We start from the raw sequence: 19,264 nt of genomic DNA on the forward strand, positions 1-19,264 counted from the left end.
AAACAGCCAGCAGTCTAATGGCACCTGTTCACTTCCATTGTATGGACAAACAGAGCTGAAATGTGCTTATAAAAATCTTCACTTCGGTTCTGCTGACGAAGGAAAGACATACACATCTGGGATGACTTAAAGGTGAGTCAATCATGAGAGGATTTTCATTTTTGGGTGAACGAATCCTTCAAGCTCAATCAACAGCATTTGTGGAATAACGTTAATGACTGTAAAATATCATTTTAACTCGTCCCTCGTTTTTTAAAAAAGTGGTTACAATAAGGAACTTACAATGGAAGTGAATGGGGCCGATCCATGAATGCAAAAATACACATAGCTTCATAGTTTTAACATGTTAACATGATTTTAGTTTGATAAAATTGCTTATTAACTTTATCTGTTTAAAGTTATATCCAATATCGCGGTTACAGGTCAAGGCAATATAACCGTGCTTTTTTTTTTTATTTATTTTTTTATTTTTTTATAAATAAGGGACGAGTCAGAACATTACGCCACAAGCTCTGGCGGTTAAGCTTAACGTGTATTGAACCCAGAATATTCCTTTAAGCCCACGTCCACACTAATATGTTGTTTAAAAATTCTGTGATGTTTACCACAGAAAATTATTTCCATTTGTCCCTCAGTAAAAAAAAAAAAAAAAAAAAAATCATGTTTACAGTAATGCGCTTATAGTGGAAGTCAATGGGGAAAAGTGTTTAAAGGAGAAATGTGAAGCTCTTTTTGTAAATTGGTATTTTCAATGTGTATATTAATTATGTACAAAAATTAGTATTATTTGAGCTATTAAGTGTCTTTATCTTCCTTTTAAGGTTAGACTTCTTTTCTATGTGGATAAACGTCTGGTTATACTGTATATAATGTTGATTGGATTTGTTTTTCTTTGTAAACAGTCCCTTTCTGGTGTCCTCGTGCATATAGTGCAAAAGATACCGTGTTTACACGGCCATGACACTGAAGATGAAATATTGTTTAATTTGAAATCATTTTTTGTCATTTAATAAGTGATGTATCACACTAGTCTCATGCTAAGATGTAGAAGGTTTAACTCATTTTAAAACAGTGTGTATTTGAACATTTTCCTGGTGTATTGTCTTGCCCCATAGACTTCCATTGTAAGTGCATTACAGTAAACATGATATTTGCTTGTTTTTACCAACTGAGAGACAAGTTGAAAATATTTTCTGCCACAATTGCCGTGCACAGAGCTCAAGTTGTTTTGGACCCAGAGTATTCCTTTATATACTTGTACTGTTATATATCAGCCAATCAACAACAGAACCGTGTGTACCACAGAAACTCTCACGGTTTACACTACTATCAGTAATAAGCAGATACATGATTTATCTTTTGCCATCGTGTGTACGGTCAGTTCAGTCTCTGGAGCTCTGTTGAGGGACTTACAGATGATTTTCGTTAATGTTTAGAATTGTTATATCTGCAATCGTGGCCGTTATTAAGTGTAGTGTTGGGGATGTGGAAGTGCAGGACGAGCCGTAAGTGGATGAAAATCGAAAAATCTACCAAGTCTTCAAAAGTAGCAATTTGCTGCAATTTTTGGGGCAAGTGTTGATATTCTAAAATATGTCTATTAAAATCAAACTTCTGATATCTAGATAAATAAGATGACAACTATTCCTCAAGGAATTCAGCTACAGGAAGATTAACACAAGGCTAAAATGTAAAAAACAGAAACCTCCAGGTGACATTCAGACCGAATCAAAGATCCCTCCAGCACACCAGGGAACGTTCTGGACCTTTCAAGTCCAGTTGCAAATTTTTTAAATGACAGAGATCTTAAAGCTCTTCTAATGTATGTGAACTGCGAACACGCTGTCTTACAGACTATCAGTGTGTGCGAGTTCACTGCGGTGGAAGACATTCGTTTATTTAAACAATACTTTTTATTGTACATTACTTTTACTGTTCGTTTAATTTCTAGTAAGATTTGTTTATCATTTATTACGTTATTTTGAATAAATGTATGTGACAAAAAGTGCATGGAAAGTACATGAAAGAAGAGAATGATTTTGAAATCTGTTTTCATAATGGAAATGAAGCTATGAGACGATTGTATGAAAATCTCTCGCGTACAGATAAAGTCGTGGCCGGAGGGACCCCTGATTCAATGGGAATTTTATCACCTCACAATTTCTTTCACTATTGGTTACCAATATATCAACAACTGTCCTGAGGGACCAAAGACACACTTTTTAAAATTCAGTGTAAGATTCAGCAACTGAACAAACATGATGTAAAACAACCCAAAACGTAAATGTTCAAACACGTGAAATCGAACAATATTCCAAATCATGACCATTACTTTCGACAAATTTAGTTTTTGAACCAAATATCAATGCAGCAGCCAATTTCGTTCTTCAACAAAACAAATGATATAACACACAAAAAACTAAACGTACGACATTCGTAACCATGTCACGTGATCTAAAGCCAATTTACTCTTTTCTCTACAGATTTTGTTTTGCTCCTAAGGGTCGTTTTTGGTCTCCAGCGTCTCTTTGTCTTCCTTGTTCTCAATCGGACTCTTGGATTGGTCGGACTGATCTGGCCTCGTAGCATCCACAGTGTTACTGGATAGGTCCAGCCCTCTGTCAATCACAGCCACGGGAACAATCAGAGGCAGAGTTGATGAGGTCACAGGACTGGCGTCTTTCTTGCTGCTGTTAACAGTCCTAAAACACAGGAAAGAAATATCACAAATGAGATCTCTTAAATGAATTCTCTCCAGGACAGCAATGGGATTAAATGGACAACAAATGGAGATTCTTACTGAAGTCCCCTGCTTTTTAGATATTTCTCCTGAAAAAAATACAAATAAAAATGCGTCTCCTCTAAAATGTCTCAAACTGTGCTCAGATTTGCTACCAAGATACCAAAGTCTAACATTACAAGTCAGAGATCTCAATATGAACTCAAACATTTCTCATCAAATTCTCCCAAGAGCAAATGATCTGAGTTATGCTATCCACATTCATTTTACAGCTCTACACTGTCAACAATTGATTTATTAAAGTCTGTTTTCATTTCTCCTAAGGAATTGTAGGAGAAACATCTGGGAGTTGATACTTCAATGAAACTCCTGAGCTATAAAAGAGCAACCTCTGAGCAATAACATGTTCCTCTGGGTTTAAGTTAGCTTTTTGACACTAATGAGCAGAGACTCACATGCCATGTCGAAGGACATGTCTTACTTCTTCCATTCCCATTCTGATTTGTCAAATCGTTTCAACGATAAAAAGCCAATGAATGAATAATTTCTTGCCCCATATCTTGTGAACACAAAGTCCAAACTTAATTAAACTTGGTACACAAAGATATAAGGACATTGCAAGGAAGCACACCAAATTTGACCAAATTTCACCAATAGGGGGCGCTAGAATTAAAACACCATTTTTACTCTGTAACTGTTTGATTGAGAGAGTTGGAATTTGAAACAAGGAAGATGGCAGTGAAGAGGAGAAAAATCACATCAAACTTTCTCCATTCTCACGGCAACACTGTGTCTTAAACAGGTGCAATGCAATAAAGTGCCAAGTGATAAAAATCCATGTTACTCTGAGTGTTTGTCTAAATCAGCCTCAACAATGACAAGTAGTGTACAACAAGGTTACTTGGTTTACATTTTTTGGTGTCACGTTGGGTAGCTCCAACCACAGTGGAATCAGAGAAATCTAAAATCCTGCTCCACTTAGCTGTATAGTCAACATCAAATAACATCAAAATGGGTTATATTATCACATCAAAGACTGGCTGAGAAAAAGTTGATCAATGAAATATCAATAAGAACTCCATTAAGTCTGCCTGAGTTGTAAAAGAGTAACCTCTGAGCAATAACATGTTCCTCTGGGTTTAAGATAGCTTTTTGATGCTAATGAGGAGAGGTTCACATGCCATGTCAAAGGAAATAACTTACTTCATCCATTCCATTGTCCTTCAAAAAGAATTCTGATTTGTCAAATTGTTTCACAGATAAAAGCCAATGAACGAATGATTACAAGTCCCATATCGTGTGAACCCAAAGTCCAAACTTTTTTGATTACAAATTAACCAACAAAAACATTCATTCATAATTAAAATAATAATAACAATAATTTCTGACTCCAATATAGGTGGTGATGTAACTATTTCCAATCAATGAAATCCAAGCAACATAATGTCTGTAAATCCAGGGTCCAGATACTTTACAAATGGCTCCCATACCTTGTGAAAGAAGTCTGTTTTAGAGTGAATTATACATGTAAGGTATTCCATTGGTACAAACTCCATTAGTACTTTTTGCCAACCTTTCACAGAAGGGGCCTTATCAGTAGTCCACAGCAAGAGAATGTTCTTCCTTGCAGCAAAGGTCATGATATTATATAGTCTTCTGTTACCAACAGATGTTATCTGACTGCTAGGCAGGCCTAATAATAAAGGGGTTTAATTCTAAGTTTACATTCAGAATATTTTGCATTTCACACAGAATGTTGCTTCAGTATCTTTGTAATTTATGGCATGACCATAAACAATGAGTCAGAGTACCAGATTCAGTCTTACATTTAAGACATAAAGTTGAAAAAGAGGAATTAAAATTATGTCTACGATTAGGGGATATGTGCAATCTGTGTATTATATTCAGCTGAATTGCTTTCGCTCGATTACAGACTGATATGGATTTAGCATATTCCCAAATCTCATCCCACGTTTCATCATCAATTGTAATGGATAATTCCCTTTCCCATGTCCTCCTGGTACCCTGTGTGTCCACGCCAGTCATACAGCATAAAGTATTATAAAGTAGGCTAATTGACACTCACATGTACTTGGAAAAGCATTCTCTCCATAGACGATCTTTCACAGTTATCTTTTAAAGTTGTACTCTTTAGTATTTAATGCCTAATTTGTAGAAATCTAAATTACCCAAGTTCATATTTATCTACCGTCTTTTGAAATGACATTAGTTTATTGCCAGTGAACAAATCTTTGAGCCTGACTATACCCCTCTCACACCAGTGCCTAAAGCCAGCATCAGTCATCCCTGGTGGAAAATCTGGGTTATTTAAGATTGGTGTAAATATAGAGGTAAGCTTAGTCCAATCCTCCAAAGGCCTAACAAACCGCCATGCCCTAAGTGTGTTAAGTGTGATAGAATTGGCACAACTTTCCTTTATAATTTTAAAACTTTCAAAAAACTATAGGGTATTTAGACAAGTGTGTTTCAGTGTTTAGCCATACAGATAAGACATATTTTGTTATCCAATTAGACATAAATCTTAGGTGAGCACACAACTGATATATTCTAATATTGGGTAGGCCTAACCCCCCCTTTAGTGCCCAGTAATTGTAAAACCACAATCTTAAGCCTTGGCCTTCTTTTACTCCAAATGAAAGAGCTCAACCATCCGTTCAGATCTTTTAACACCCTTTTGGAAAACACAATTGGAATCATCTGGATATGATAAAGCAACCTGGGCACTAAATTCATCTTAACTAATGATATATGGCACAGCCATGAAACTGGAAGGGAGTTCCAGCGATTGAGATCTTGTTTTTTTTTCTCAACAAGGGTATAAAATTTGCTCTGTACATTTGATTAAAGTTAGGAGTCACAAAAATTCCTAGGTACCTAAAACCAGTTGGTGGCCATTTGAAAGGGAAAGTTGGTAAAATATTTGGGACAGACATGAGACTACCAAGAGGCATGGCTTCAGATTTAGTCAGATTAATTTTGCATCCAGAGAATGAACTAAATAAATAAATTATATTAATGAGAGGAGGTATTGATGTCTCAGGAGAAGACAGAAATAACAATACATCATCTGCATACAGGCTAATTTTATGCTGAGTTGTGCCACTTAAGAGACCTTGTACCGATCCTACAAATCTTAATGCCTCAGCCAGTGGCTCTATGGTGATCGCAAAGAGAATGGGTAACAAGGGACACCCCTGTCTTGTCCCCCTGTGTGTCCCTGTGTGTTGAAAAACTAGTTGACCAAAGCCCATTAGTCAGGACTGCAGCCTGTGGATCATCATATAATATTCTAATCCAATTTTCAAAGTTGTCTCCTAACACAAGCCTAGTCAGTACAAAGAATAAATAAGACCATTCTATACGGTCAAAGGCCTTTTCAGCATATAATGACAGAACTAGGCCATCTAAACCTCTTTGCTGGAACACTTGTATTATATTTAGAAGACGCCTAACATTATTACACGAATTGCGTCCTTTTATAAAGCCCGTTTGGTCCGCCTTAATGATCAATGGCAGGATGTGTTCTAAACAAACAGCCAAAATCTTGGAAAGTAATTTACAATCAACATTCAACATTGCTATAGGTCTGTACGATGAACAGGATTCTGAGGGTTTCCCCTTTTGAAGAATAAGCTAGATGTTTGCTTCTGTAAAGTCCTTGGGAGGCCTTTACCTGAGAGTGAGTCCTTAAACATCTCAAGCAATGGATCTACTAACACGTCATGAAACTCCTTTTAGAACTCGCTACTAAGTCCATCAGGCCCAGGGGATTTCCACTCTGTAACATTTTTATGGCATTCAGCACCTCCTCTCGTGTAATAGGGGCATTGAGAAAGATCTTTGCTCATCTGTGATTGTTGGCAGATCGACATCAGAGAAAAAGTCATACATTATCAGTGATGCTCCATGAGCTTGTTCTGAGGTATAAAGGTTTATGTAAAAGTTTTTAAAAGACTCATTCATTCCTCCATTATTATATAACTGATTACCCTCATTGTCAGTTAGATGTGATGTATTGAGATCTCTTTTTAGTAAGTTAAGCCAAGTACTTTCCTGGTTTGTCTCCATGCTCATAATACTTTTGCTTTACAAATCAAATTTTTTTCTCAGCATCTTGTGTCAAGAGAGAATCCAGGGTGGATCTAAGAGCAGTAATCTCTTTCAATAACATGGGGAAGGAGTTTTAAAATATACTTCCTCTTTCATCCCAAGGTCTTTCTCTAATACTTGTTTTTCTTGTTTTTTCTGTCTCTTATTGGCAGAAAATGAAATGAATAATCCTCTGGCATAAGCTTTACAAGTCTCCCACAAAAGAGAGGGATAGTCAGTAGATCTTTGATTGATAGAAAAAAAGTACTTAAACTCAGTTCTGAAGTAAGATGTAAATGTGTAATCTCTCAGAATAGTCTAATTTAACCTCCAATATCTAGTCTGTCTACATCCACCTTTCAATTTAATTCACAGGGTAACACTGACATGGTCTGATATAACTATATTTCCAATACGACAGTCAAATATGGAATCCAGTGAAGTCTTGGGAATAAAAAAGTAATCTATTCTTGTGTGATATCCATGGCGAGTTGAAAAAAAAAGTCAACTCTTTGTCTAGGGGGTGAAAAAATCTCAAAACGTCCACAAAACCCAAATCTTTGCAAATTGCCTTTAAAGATTATGTTTGTGAAGGGAGTGGGGTTATTTTATGAGGAAATCGTTCCATAACAGGGTTTAAAATACAATTGAAGTCACCCCCTACTATAATATTCTCACTATTAAATTCAGAACAATCTAGAAATACTTTGGTGATAAAATCTGACGGATGAGCTGGAGGGCAATAAACATTCATTATAGAAATTCCCTGTCCCTGAAGAACACCTTTAATCATAACATATCAACCATGATTGTCTTTTAAATACGTTTCTAATTTAAATGGCAAACTCTTTCTCACTAATACTGCCATGCCCTTACTCCTAGAGGAAAAGGATGAGAAAAACACCTCACAGGAACTAGTCTAATGCTGTGCATATAAATCTGAACTTGATAAGGTACAATTCGCCACCGCCCTCTGAACTGATACGTATTCCAATCTCTAAACACGTTTCTGAGCAGACAATACTCAATAATAACATGGTCGAGGTTAACAGATCAATCTAATTTGTCCAGATGTGTACACAACAAACCTGCACAAATTTAATCCAAAGAGTCTGTAAATGCCGATGCTTCTTCAGGGCTGTGCATATTCTTAGCTTTTCCTTCGACCATCACCCTCAGTGTTGCGGGGTACAGAAGAGCATAGTCAGTCTTCTTGTCCCTCAGCCGTGCTTTCACCTCATCAAACGCCTTGCATTTCTTTATCAGTGCAGCCCAAAAGTCATTGAAGAACGAGATCTTTGGTGATTGTTCGGAACCGGCGTGTCGCGCCGCATAAATGACTTGCTATTTGTCAGTAAAGTTGTGGAACTTTATAATCACGGATCTAGGGCGCTGATTCAGTCCTGGTTTCAGTGCTATTGATCAATGAGCCTGATCCAATTTAAGGCACCCAGCTTTAGTGGTTAACTGAAGGTAATCAGGGATCCACTTTTCAAAGAATTGAACTAGGTCCGACCCCTCAGTTCCTTCGGAATTCCAGATCGTCAGTGTGATCTGTCATATCCCACACGTTTCTTCAAGGCCACAGTTTTTGCCTCTATGGATGAAGTCGCGGTCTCTACGGTGGCGATCCTCTCTTCTGCTTCACCAATGCGGTGACCCATTACCTGAAGAGGGCTTTTTTGTTTAGTCATGTATTGCTTTCAGGACTGTACTTATTTTAGTGTCTATAGTACTCATGATATTTTCAGACATCTTTTCCATTGCTAGTAAAAAATTTGGTTTGGATTCAGTGAGAGTTGGTACAGGCCTCCATGCTAACTGGCACAGTCTCCAGTGTTTCCGGTTTTCCTGTGCTTACTACTAGACGTTTTTGTTTTTGTTCAAGAAATCAGCCCTGTTGATAAACCAGCAGGCAATTAAATGGATAAATAAATGAATATTATCAGAGCTCACTTGAGTTGCGTCCAAATTCTACGATGCCATCTTTCTCCGCCACAAAGTCCAAACTTAATTTAACTTGGTACACATACATATAGGGACATACCAAAGAAGCACACCAAATTTGATCAAATTCCACCAATAGGGGGCACTAGAATTAAAAGAAAATTTTTAATCTGTAACTGTTTGATTGAGGAAGTTGGAATTTAAGTGAATTTGGCAGTGAAGAGGGGAAAAAAATCACATCAAACTGAGTGTTTGTCTAAACTAGCCTTAACGAAAAGTAGTGTACAATAAAGTTGCTTGGTTTAAATTTTTTGGTGTCACGTTTGCTAGCTCCAACCACAGTGAAATCAGAGAAATCCAAAATCCTGCTTTACTTGCTGTACATTCAACATCAAATAACATCAAAATGTGTTATATTATCACATCAAAGATTGGCTGAGACAAAGTTGATACTTTAATGAAACATAACTAAGAACTCCATTAAGTCTCCTTGAGCTTTAAAAGAGCAATTTCTGAACAATAACATAACATAATAATGTTCCTCTGGGTTTATTTAAGTTAGTTTTATGATACTTTGATGAGGAGAGACTCACATGCCATGTCGAAGAACATGTCTCTCCCATTCTGTGCTGAGTGTGAACGTTCGGCCACAGAACTCGCATGGATAGCGTTTTACACCGCTGCTGACCGGAGACTCCGGAACCGGAGCACCTGCGTCACCATGACACACAGATATCAAATATGACAATCCAACATAACTAATGCCTGGACAGAACACAAGCACTCTATCAAGACAAAGATGTGGCCTACAGGAGCTACTACAGTCATAAAGAATGTTGACCTCACAATTCAACAACCAAACTTTCTAAATGATGCACATCATGTTTCTCAAGATCCACAGTAAAGAGAAGTTTGTGCTTGTTACCTGTCTCCTCCTGTCTGTCGCTCGTCTCTTCCTGTTTGTCACTCATATCTTCCTGTTTGCTCTCTTCCAACTTTTCTTCCTCTTCCTCTTCCATCAGCCCCTCTTCCTCTTCCTCCTCGACAGTGTCGGCTTCCTCATTCATCCTCTCCTTCATTAGCTCCAGCTGATCCAGGTTCACCCGCCCCACCAGCTCAAAGTTTCGCAGCACCTGCAGCATGATTGGTTTAACTGAGGTCAGGTGAGGCGTGTTCAGTGACTTCATTGGTTCATGGCAATATCAGCGATCTCTGATATCTTTAAATCATGTTCACTTCTAACCTGAGACTGCGTGCTTCTCAATACTTTAATTGAGGCTTCCTAAATAGATGATTCCAGCACTGAATACTAAAGGAAATTATATGTTTATAGGATCTAAAGTATGGATGCAATATTGTGGTTATTTAAATTATTTTGTTGTTTCAAACTAAACTTTTAAATTCTTCATAAATCTTCTTTTTTTTAATTATTATTATTATTATTTTTTTTCTGCACTAAGTATTATGGTCTTTGTCAACCTTTTTGCACACAATGCTCAGCAAACAAATTATGGACTTGAATCTGACCATTCTTTGAAGGAAGGCACTGGGTTAGGTGTGGAATATCTGCTAAACTGAATAATCACAGAAATAATTGACAGATTAAAGTTGGAGCTGTAATTCTGACCTTGTGCTCTTGTTGCAGGTGTATCTCGAGTTCGTGCAGGAGTTTGCTGTCATAGTAACAGAGTTGACACTGATACGGCTTCAGTTCTTCGTGTTTGTGGATGTGCTGTTGAAGGTTTTGCTCGCTGGAACATGTGAAGGTGCATTTATGACAGCGGAACACCACGCCCTCCAGATGACGCGAGAGCTTTGAGCGAGACACTTCCAGAGGCACCACACGCTCCTCTGCAACACAGACACACAGAGAGCGAGACATGAATTCATTGTCCATCAAAAATAATTCAGATTCGTCAAACCATTTCACAGATATATGTCAATGAACATTTTGAGTGTGTTTTAAAAATACGTCTTGTCCCATATCTTGTAAACACAAAGATCAAACTTAATGAAACTTGGTACACTTAGTTATAAGGACATTCCAAGGAAGCGCACCAATTTTTATCCAATTCTACCAATAGGGGGCACTACAACTAAAAAAAAACATTTTTTGAACTCTGTAACTGTTCGATAAGTTAAAACAGGGTTCCACTCTTTTCAAGGCACAATTTTCCAGGACATTTCCAGGATATTTTATGTGCCCAACGGATGTAATATTTATACAAAAATACACAAGAGGTCATGATGTATATTGTGGTAATTGGATGGTTATTTTTTTCAGAATTTCTTATTCAATGGTTTAATTACATTTTAATATCAAAATGGTTTCTAGACAAATTAATTAAAACTTTAATCAAATGTTTTATTATTTTACATTTTTTAACATAACATTGCATTATTTTTTATTAAATGAATGCTTTTATACAAACTCCTCACAGCACAATCCAAAACAACTCTGGAGATATTTTTGTTCCAATGAAATGCTGCACTACAATAAATCAAAAATGTGAGATATTGCTTTAATAAATTATTATGATCACTATTTAACTACAGTAAACATTACATTAATAAACAGTAGTAATACAACTTTTTCCCCATTTCACGTCCATTTAAATTGAGCTTTTATTTTGGTGTTTCTGTGTGCTTTTGATGGTAGTTTCCCACCTCAAGATAAACAGTTTGCTACATGGCCCAGTGTGATTATTAAACCCCAAAAAGCTGTGATTTGATTAAATACATATATAATCTTCAGAGAGCTCTTCTTCACACATTCATTTTGAAATGTGCAGCACATGCAGATTTTTTTATAGTTTTTCAATTATATTGCAGCCTTTTGAGGTTTAATAATCACACTAGGATTTATTGCAGTTTTAATTTGATTAATTGTGCATTCAAATGTTCATTTTCGGTGACATTCTGCGTTTTATAGCTAATGCCATTTTTATGACTGGATTCAGTGATTCCGACCATGCTTGCTGCATCGCGGAAATCATAGGGCCCTACATGTGCTAACCATGGTATAAGCGGACTCTGATCTTTGAATTACTGAATATTAGTTCATATCCCGTTAGGAACTGGTGGTGCAACTAAATTAAGCACTGTCTAAGTTACAAACTAATAAGTCCCTAACTAAGCCCGTAGTTTAAACTTTACATCCCAACTTAAGTGAGACCTTACGCACAGCTCGTGTAATCCTACCCAGATGAGCAGGGAATGTACCTGACAGGGCTTCGTTCATGACAGTCAACTGTTGATGCTGTTTCACAATGTGCAGCCGCCAACAGTGACAAAACGATACGAATGTGTATTTGACACCTATCCCAAGTCCCGATCGCTACCATGTTTTTGTACATGTAACAAAAACTTTTTTGTAATAAAAAAACCTTTTTATAATAGTTTTATTGTACTAAAATATTTTCCAGGACAAATCATTATTTTCCAGGACATTTAGGTATTTTTCTAATTTTTCTTGACTTTTCCATGATTGGAAAACTGCATTGCAAAATTCCAGGTTTTCCAGGATGTGTGGGAACCCTGTAAAACAAGGAAGACGGCAGTACCAATGGGGAAAAAAAAGACATAATCAGACTTTTATCCTCCATTCCCTACAGTCATTAAACACTCTGTCCTAACCAGACGTGATGCAATTCAGTAACACGTGATAAATTGCATCTCTTCCATCTCATGAGTCCAACATCCCGCTTCACATAACTGTATATTAAGCATCAAAGATGCTCTGATTGGCTGTGATTTTGTCATTTAATGCAGTATTTTTGCTTTCAGAGATACAAAATTTACTTGCGCTGTAAATTTCACATCATGTCTGGTTTGGATACATCGCAACACTGTTTGTGATAACCTGTGAAACAATAAAGCAGCTGTGGAGTCAGTGTGAACGCTGATATGTTCTGTAATTATGTTGTAAATGTTCAGAGGTTTTGCGGTTGATGTGATTATTCACCTCTGTGCAGGATGATATGGTCGATCATGCTAGTCTTGTGTTTGGTGTGATACAGACAGAATGGACAGCGTAGATCTTTGGGAGTCTCCTCAGGGGTGCTGGTGTGACCGCTCTCAACATGCAGCGTGAACGTAGACCTGAGGAATCAAATATTAAATAATTAAAACAACCTGCTGAATATTTCACATCCAAATCAGCAAGAAGAACAGCCTATTAAAACCTGGCACAGAACACTTTCTATTGGAGTCTGAATTTATTTTTTATTTTTTGAAGTTCACATGTAACTCTGACTGCTCATGTCAGGATGGTGGTTCGCTCCATTCTTACTTGTAGCAGGTGAAGAATGTGCAATCTTTGCATTTGAAGAGCTTCTTTCCTCCGTGTCGGTCACGGTAATGTCTGCGCAGGCTCTGCATGTATCCAGAGCTGAACTCACAGAACTCACAGGTGAGGATGACATCAGGCCGAGCCTGAGGAACCGCAGCCTCTGCAGCTAGTGCAAGCGGAGAAGCAGACGATGGACTGGCACTTGCTGACGCCTGCTGATAGTGACTCATCTGCTGCTGGACGTCTGTTGGCTCCAGATACCCCGCAGACTCTGAGACAACACGAGACATAATCTGACCATAAAACATTTTGCACCCCATTTACACCTGCAGAACACTTGTGATCAGATCACCTAAAATGCATTTTAATACCAGGTTTAAACAGTCTAACAGTCTCTACTCAAACGAGTCTTCTCGACGTCCAGATTCGTAGGTCAGAGTTCACCAAACTTTAACTTTGCACTCAGCAGAAAGCAATGTTTCAGACAGTAGCTTGTGTACAGTGCTTGTAATGTAAGTGTAGTGAGACCACAGCTTAATGCAAGTAAAACCCATTTAAAGGGAATGTTCTCCTTTTGACTACAAACACAAAGAATTAACACAAGGAAGAATTATATTGAACGAGTTTCATTTATATGCTCCAATACAACAATACAAGTTATAAACAGAAATATTTACCTACATTTATTTCTACTAAAACATTTTAATATCTGAAATATGCTTCAAGGGAAAATAAAATGATGATACAAATGATCATAGTTTTAAATCAGTTCATTGAAATGGATTGAAATGATTCACAGAAACAAATCAAACAATGTTTTTGCTACTGAAGTTTACATTAGACACTATTAAACCATCTCGGTCTTAAAATTCTTATAATTGAGTCATGACGGACGGATTGTCTAGTCTAATGAAATGTTCTTTAGAAAATGTATCGACCAAATAAAAAAGCACATTTAAATCATCATGCTACTCACATTTGTTGCTTAAACCTTCCTTTAAGCTAGGACGGGCCCGCCGAGAAAAAAAATATTGTCTAAATATTAATAACAACAGTCTCGACCAACACAAAATAGGTATCGTTTGAAAGCTTAGAAGCTCTACTTTCCAATGCATGTAGGCTTGATGACATTACTGATTATTGATTGTATGATATGTTTCAGCTGGCAACAATTCTTTTAACCCTAACTGATGCAGCGTGTAGTTTCGCGTTTATTAAACAACCATGTCGGAAGACGTATTCCGTGGTCGTGGAAAAGATGTTACTGTGTTTCAGAAGGGGCAAATTATTATCCTGCATCAAGTAAAGAAAACAACTAAGGAGATTGCTGAAATCACTGGAATTGGGTTAAGAATTGTCCAATGCATTATTAAAACCTGGAAGGATAGTGGTGAACCGTCAGCTTCAGGGAAAAAAAATCTTGAATGTTCGTAAACGGAGATCACTAAAACGCTTGGTGAAGTCACATAGTAAAAAAATCAACAGCAGAACTCACGGCTATATTTAATAGTGAAAGTAAAAGCATTTCCACATGCACAATGCGACAAGAACTTACAGGATTGGGACTAAACAGCTGTGTTGCCACAAGAAAGCCACTTGTTAGTGAGGCTAATCGGAAATAATGACTTCAATTTGCTAGGGAGCATAAAGATTGGACTGTGGAGCAATGGATAAAGGTCATGTGGTCTGATGAGTCCAGATTTACCCTATTCCAAACCGATGGGCGTGTCAGGGTAAGAAGGGAAGCGCATGAAGCGATGCACCCATCATGCATAGTGCCCACTGAACAAGCCTCTGGAGGCAGTGTTATGATCTGGGGTTGCTTCAATTGGTCAGGTCAGCAACGTTATGTGGCAATAAAATGAAGTCAGCTGACTACCTGAATGTACTGAATGACCAGGTTATCCCATCAATGGATTTTTTTCTTCCCTGAAGGCATGGGCATATTCCAGGATAACAATGCCAAGATTCATCGGGCTCAGGGAGCATGAGGAATAATTTTCACACATGAAATGGCCACCACAGAGTCCTGACCTTAACCCCACTGAAAGTCTTTGGGATGTGCTGGAGAAGACTTTATGGAGTGGTTCGATTCTCCCATCAACAATACAAGATCTCAGCCAAACATTAATGCAAATCTGGATGGAAATAATTGTTGTGACGTTGCATAAGGTTGTCGAAACAATGCCATGATGAATACGCACCATAACCAAAGCTAAAGGCGGTCCAATTAAATATTAGAGTATCCAACTTTTTTTTTGGCCAGGCAGTATATTCTTGTAATCAGTAAAAACATCAAACTCATCAAATAGCCATGTGTCATATGTTGTTGGAAAGCTCACAAAGAGTAGAATACAACCAGTCTATTTGTTTTATTATCAGACAAAAATAAAGTGAGTGATAGCAAAGTATATGTCTTTGACAATTATGTTGGTGTTGCTTATATGGCGCGTTTTAATATAAATAAACAGAACATGAAATGTATTATTATTTATCTTTCAAACGAGTCCACACGCAAGGTAATCAGATTTACAGATCATTAGATAATCCACATGAAGCACATTGTTACACATGGCCACCAGGAGATGGCGCCAAGTACATGACACATACTCAATGATGACTCAAATGGCACAGAATGAAACTTCATGATATACAAACCTTTAGTCATTGTTTTGTTTGCATGTGTAATTAGTTCTTATGTCAAATTATTATGTTTTATTTGTTTGGAGACATTTTTGGACACTTTGATAAATTATTTTTGTAATGCTATAACTTTTGATTGCTTTGTCGTATCAACAAAACAATTTTCTCAGATACAGTTGACATGATTGGGAACAAGAAAAATTTAGTTTTTCAGAGCCACCTTATTTACACCCAGAGATATATAATGTCAAATCAGAAAATTAAGAAAAGTCAATTTTTGGCTCAATTTCGTTTGATTTTTCAGCAGTTTCTTAGGCTGAGAGTCTCAGAATGTATCATAATCTATATAATTAAAAAGAAAAGTTTTCCTTACAATGATACCAAACACTTGACCCTCCTTGTTTTTGTTTGTTGTGTTATAAGCCTTTAATTTTTGGTATGCCACTGAAACAGGAAATAGAAAGAGCTTGAAGAGTTAATATCATAGCGCCATCCAAATCACCACAAATATATTGTGATGTTGAAATAAGAATGAAGCGATCAGTCATTGATGGCCTTCAGACCTTTAACCCCAGTGTGTGGTCTTACCGCTGCACTGTGGGTCGGGGGGTGTGTCTTCAGCGTTGTGTTCGTCATTTGGGCGTGTTGAGTGCTGCACGGCTCCAGCTCTGAGTCTGGGCAGCGTGAGTGTCTCGCCGTGTTCTTGCAGTGAGTGCTCCTTCAGCTGAGTGATGGTGGCTGCAGTGAATGCACATGAGATACACTTATACGTGTGTTCACCTGCAAAACACAACACAAGACATGACATAAAGCATTAACCAGACGCAAATCACAAAAACCACTTCAAGTATTTACTGCAGAGATTGAAATATATTTTTAAAACACCTGTGACCAAAAACATTTCATTATTAAACAGACAGGGAATTCTGCATCAAATAAACACTTTCATTTATCTATCCCTCTCAGAATAACAGCATCTGTCAGCAGCTTGTTTTTACAGTCTGATGTAGCTCTTTTCATACATCCCTTCACACAGACATGATCAGTTACTAATTCCATCCAGTTTCATCTCAACTCTCTCTCTCTGTGTTAATGTTTGTCTTCAAAGAGCACAGGAGAGAGGGCTGATGGGTTATGCAGAGCGCAGATCGGAGGGCGACACTTGATTTCTGTCACTCTGCCCTTGACTGATTTTCACACTCCAGTAAAAGGGTGACGAGTTTATCTCATTAATACGTCTGCAAGGTCAGTTCAAAAGCTACTGAAAGGGCCTTTTTTCCACTCACATTTATAAAGCAACTTACAGGAGTGTAGTTAATGGATGCGCTAACATCTGGACAACATGTCATAAATCAGCTGACACTAGTCTAGTCAGATGTAGTAGAGTTTAGAGTTTAGCCCAGAGTCAGGTTTAATAGAATATCTGTGTGTTTCGCACATGATGTTTGCGTTTAACAATGTGACGTATCGAACACCCTGTCTACACCGGATACTAGCTACATGTCATGTTGCATCAAATGCAAATCGCTCCCATTATAATCAATTGTGGCTTGTACATTGGAAGCGTCCGTTGCCGAGCATCACAACAGTGGACGGATAGCCCGTTATTATTCCATCCATCTCAAATAAAATTATTTTACTTACCAAATATCGTATGTGTGACTCTTTTTGACACAGACAAGGCACCATCCACTACTACGGCCTGGATGAAGGAACGGCAATTTCAGCTCAACTTTGCCAAGACAGAACTCCTTGTGATTCTAGCCAACCCAACTGTTGACCACAAGCTCACTATTCATCTTGGTTCAACTACACTAACGCCAACTAGGACAGCTCAGAACCCGGGAGTGGTAGTGGATGACCAGATTCACTTCACTGCCCACATCTCATCAATTGCCCGGTCTTGCAGGTATGTGCTTTACAACATCAGGAAAATCAGACCTTTCCTGTCTAATTATGCTGCGCAGCTCCTGGTCCAAGGTCTGGGCATCACAAGACTAGACTACTGCAATGCTCTGTTGGCCAGCCTCCAAGCTAGAATGATAAAGCCACTGCAGATGGTCCAAAACACAGCAGCGCATCTGGTCTTCAATCAACCAAAGAGGGCTCATGTAATGCCCCTCTTGATTTAACTTCATTGGCTACCTGCAGCTGCCCACATTAGGTCTATGGAACAGCTCATGGAACAGCACCCTCTTACTTCAACTCACTCCTCCAGGTCTATGTCCCCACTCGCCCTCTACAGTCAATAAACAAATGGTGCCTGGTGGTCTCATTGCAAGGAGGTACAAAGTCACTTCATTCACTTTCTCAGTTTCTCTGTGGTGGAATAATCTTCCAACCTCCACTTGATCTGCTGAAACCATCTCAACATTCAAGAACACATCTCTTCCCTGAGCACTTAACGAGTCCAAACAAATTGCACTTACTATTTATTATTTAATAATAATAAAAAACCTTCCCTTTTCTGTCTCTTTCTTCTGCGCTAGCTGTTATACTACTCTTGGAACTTGGGAGTGTGATACTGCAGATATTGTTGACTTTTGTAGGACAAATCGCTTAAGTTCCTCATTTCCAAGTTGCTTTCAAGGGTTAAAAGCATCTGCCAAATGACTAAATGTAAATGATTCTAGTCTACTCATTTAAATCCTCTTTTGTTTCTAGCCACATGAGTTTTAGCAACAATAACATTATAATAATAATTATATAATACAAGTAAATGTGTACAGCAGTGGATTTCCATTGAAAATAACATAGGTGTGTGTGTGTTTACCTGCATGTGTTTTGTGCAGATGGCTCTTGAGTCGATTCAGGTATGATGATTTAAAGGGACAGAACTTGCATCGGAAGGGCTTCTGATGTCCATGATGAGACTGAACGTGACGATCCAAACTGAACAGAAAACACAACAGACACATGAATGAATGTCAATTAAAAATTTGAATAAAAACCAAAAATTAACAGATTGTGTGAGTTACACCAACAGATCTATGGCTGGGCATCGATTCAGATAACTTGGTATATTATGAATATATTAATTAAAACAATGTGTCTTCTCTTATAATGCATAATGAGATTGGAGAACACATGGCAAGGGATCTGAGATCATTCCTCCATACAGAATCTCTCCAGATCCTTCAAATTCAGAGGTCCACGCTGGTGGACGCTCCTCTTCAGTTCACCCCCCAGGTTTTCTTTGGGGTTCAGGTCAGGGAAGAACCTTGATTTTGTGGTCAGTGAACCATTTTGTGTAGATTTTGATGTTTGTTCTGGATCACTGTCCTGCTGGAAGATCCAACCATGGCCCATTTTAAGCTTTCTTGCAGAGGCAATCAGGTTTTGATTTTTAATCTGTTGGTATATGATAGAGTCCATGATGCCATGTATCCAAACAAGATGTCCAGGAACTCTGGCAGAAAAACAGCCCCACAACATTAAAGATCCACCACCATATTTAACCGTGGGCATGGGGTACTTTTCCATATGCCTACCTCTCTGTGTGTGCCAAACCCATCTCTGGTGTTTGCTGTCAA

The 19,264-nt window shown here is 37.9% G+C and overlaps 1 protein-coding gene across 4 annotated transcripts in view; it reads right to left on the bottom strand.

Annotated features, from left to right (window-relative positions):
* Positions 1–268: 268 nt before the first annotated feature.
* LOC127429085 (zinc finger protein 462-like) overlaps positions 269–19,264 on the bottom strand; it is a 77,480-nt gene continuing 58,484 nt past the window's right edge. For 3 of the 4 annotated variants that reach the window (XM_051677875.1, XM_051677874.1, XM_051677872.1), the window contains exons 6-13: positions 18,505–18,623; positions 16,320–16,511; positions 13,089–13,359; positions 12,762–12,898; positions 10,425–10,648; positions 9,723–9,930; positions 9,391–9,508; positions 269–2,702 (exon numbers count right to left, since the gene is read on the bottom strand). In XM_051677875.1, coding sequence (XP_051533835.1) covers positions 2,498–2,702; positions 9,391–9,508; positions 9,723–9,930; positions 10,425–10,648; positions 12,762–12,898; positions 13,089–13,359; positions 16,320–16,511; positions 18,505–18,623 — 1,474 coding nt within the window. In that variant the 3' untranslated portion in view covers positions 269–2,497. The remainder of the gene's footprint in view (positions 2,703–9,390; positions 9,509–9,722; positions 9,931–10,424; positions 10,649–12,761; positions 12,899–13,088; positions 13,360–16,319; positions 16,512–18,504; positions 18,624–19,264) is intronic. The other variant, XM_051677876.1, reaches the window with a different exon arrangement.

Source organism: Myxocyprinus asiaticus, chromosome 38, assembly GCF_019703515.2.
Source record: "Myxocyprinus asiaticus isolate MX2 ecotype Aquarium Trade chromosome 38, UBuf_Myxa_2, whole genome shotgun sequence".
Taxonomy (NCBI): domain Eukaryota; kingdom Metazoa; phylum Chordata; class Actinopteri; order Cypriniformes; family Catostomidae; genus Myxocyprinus; species Myxocyprinus asiaticus.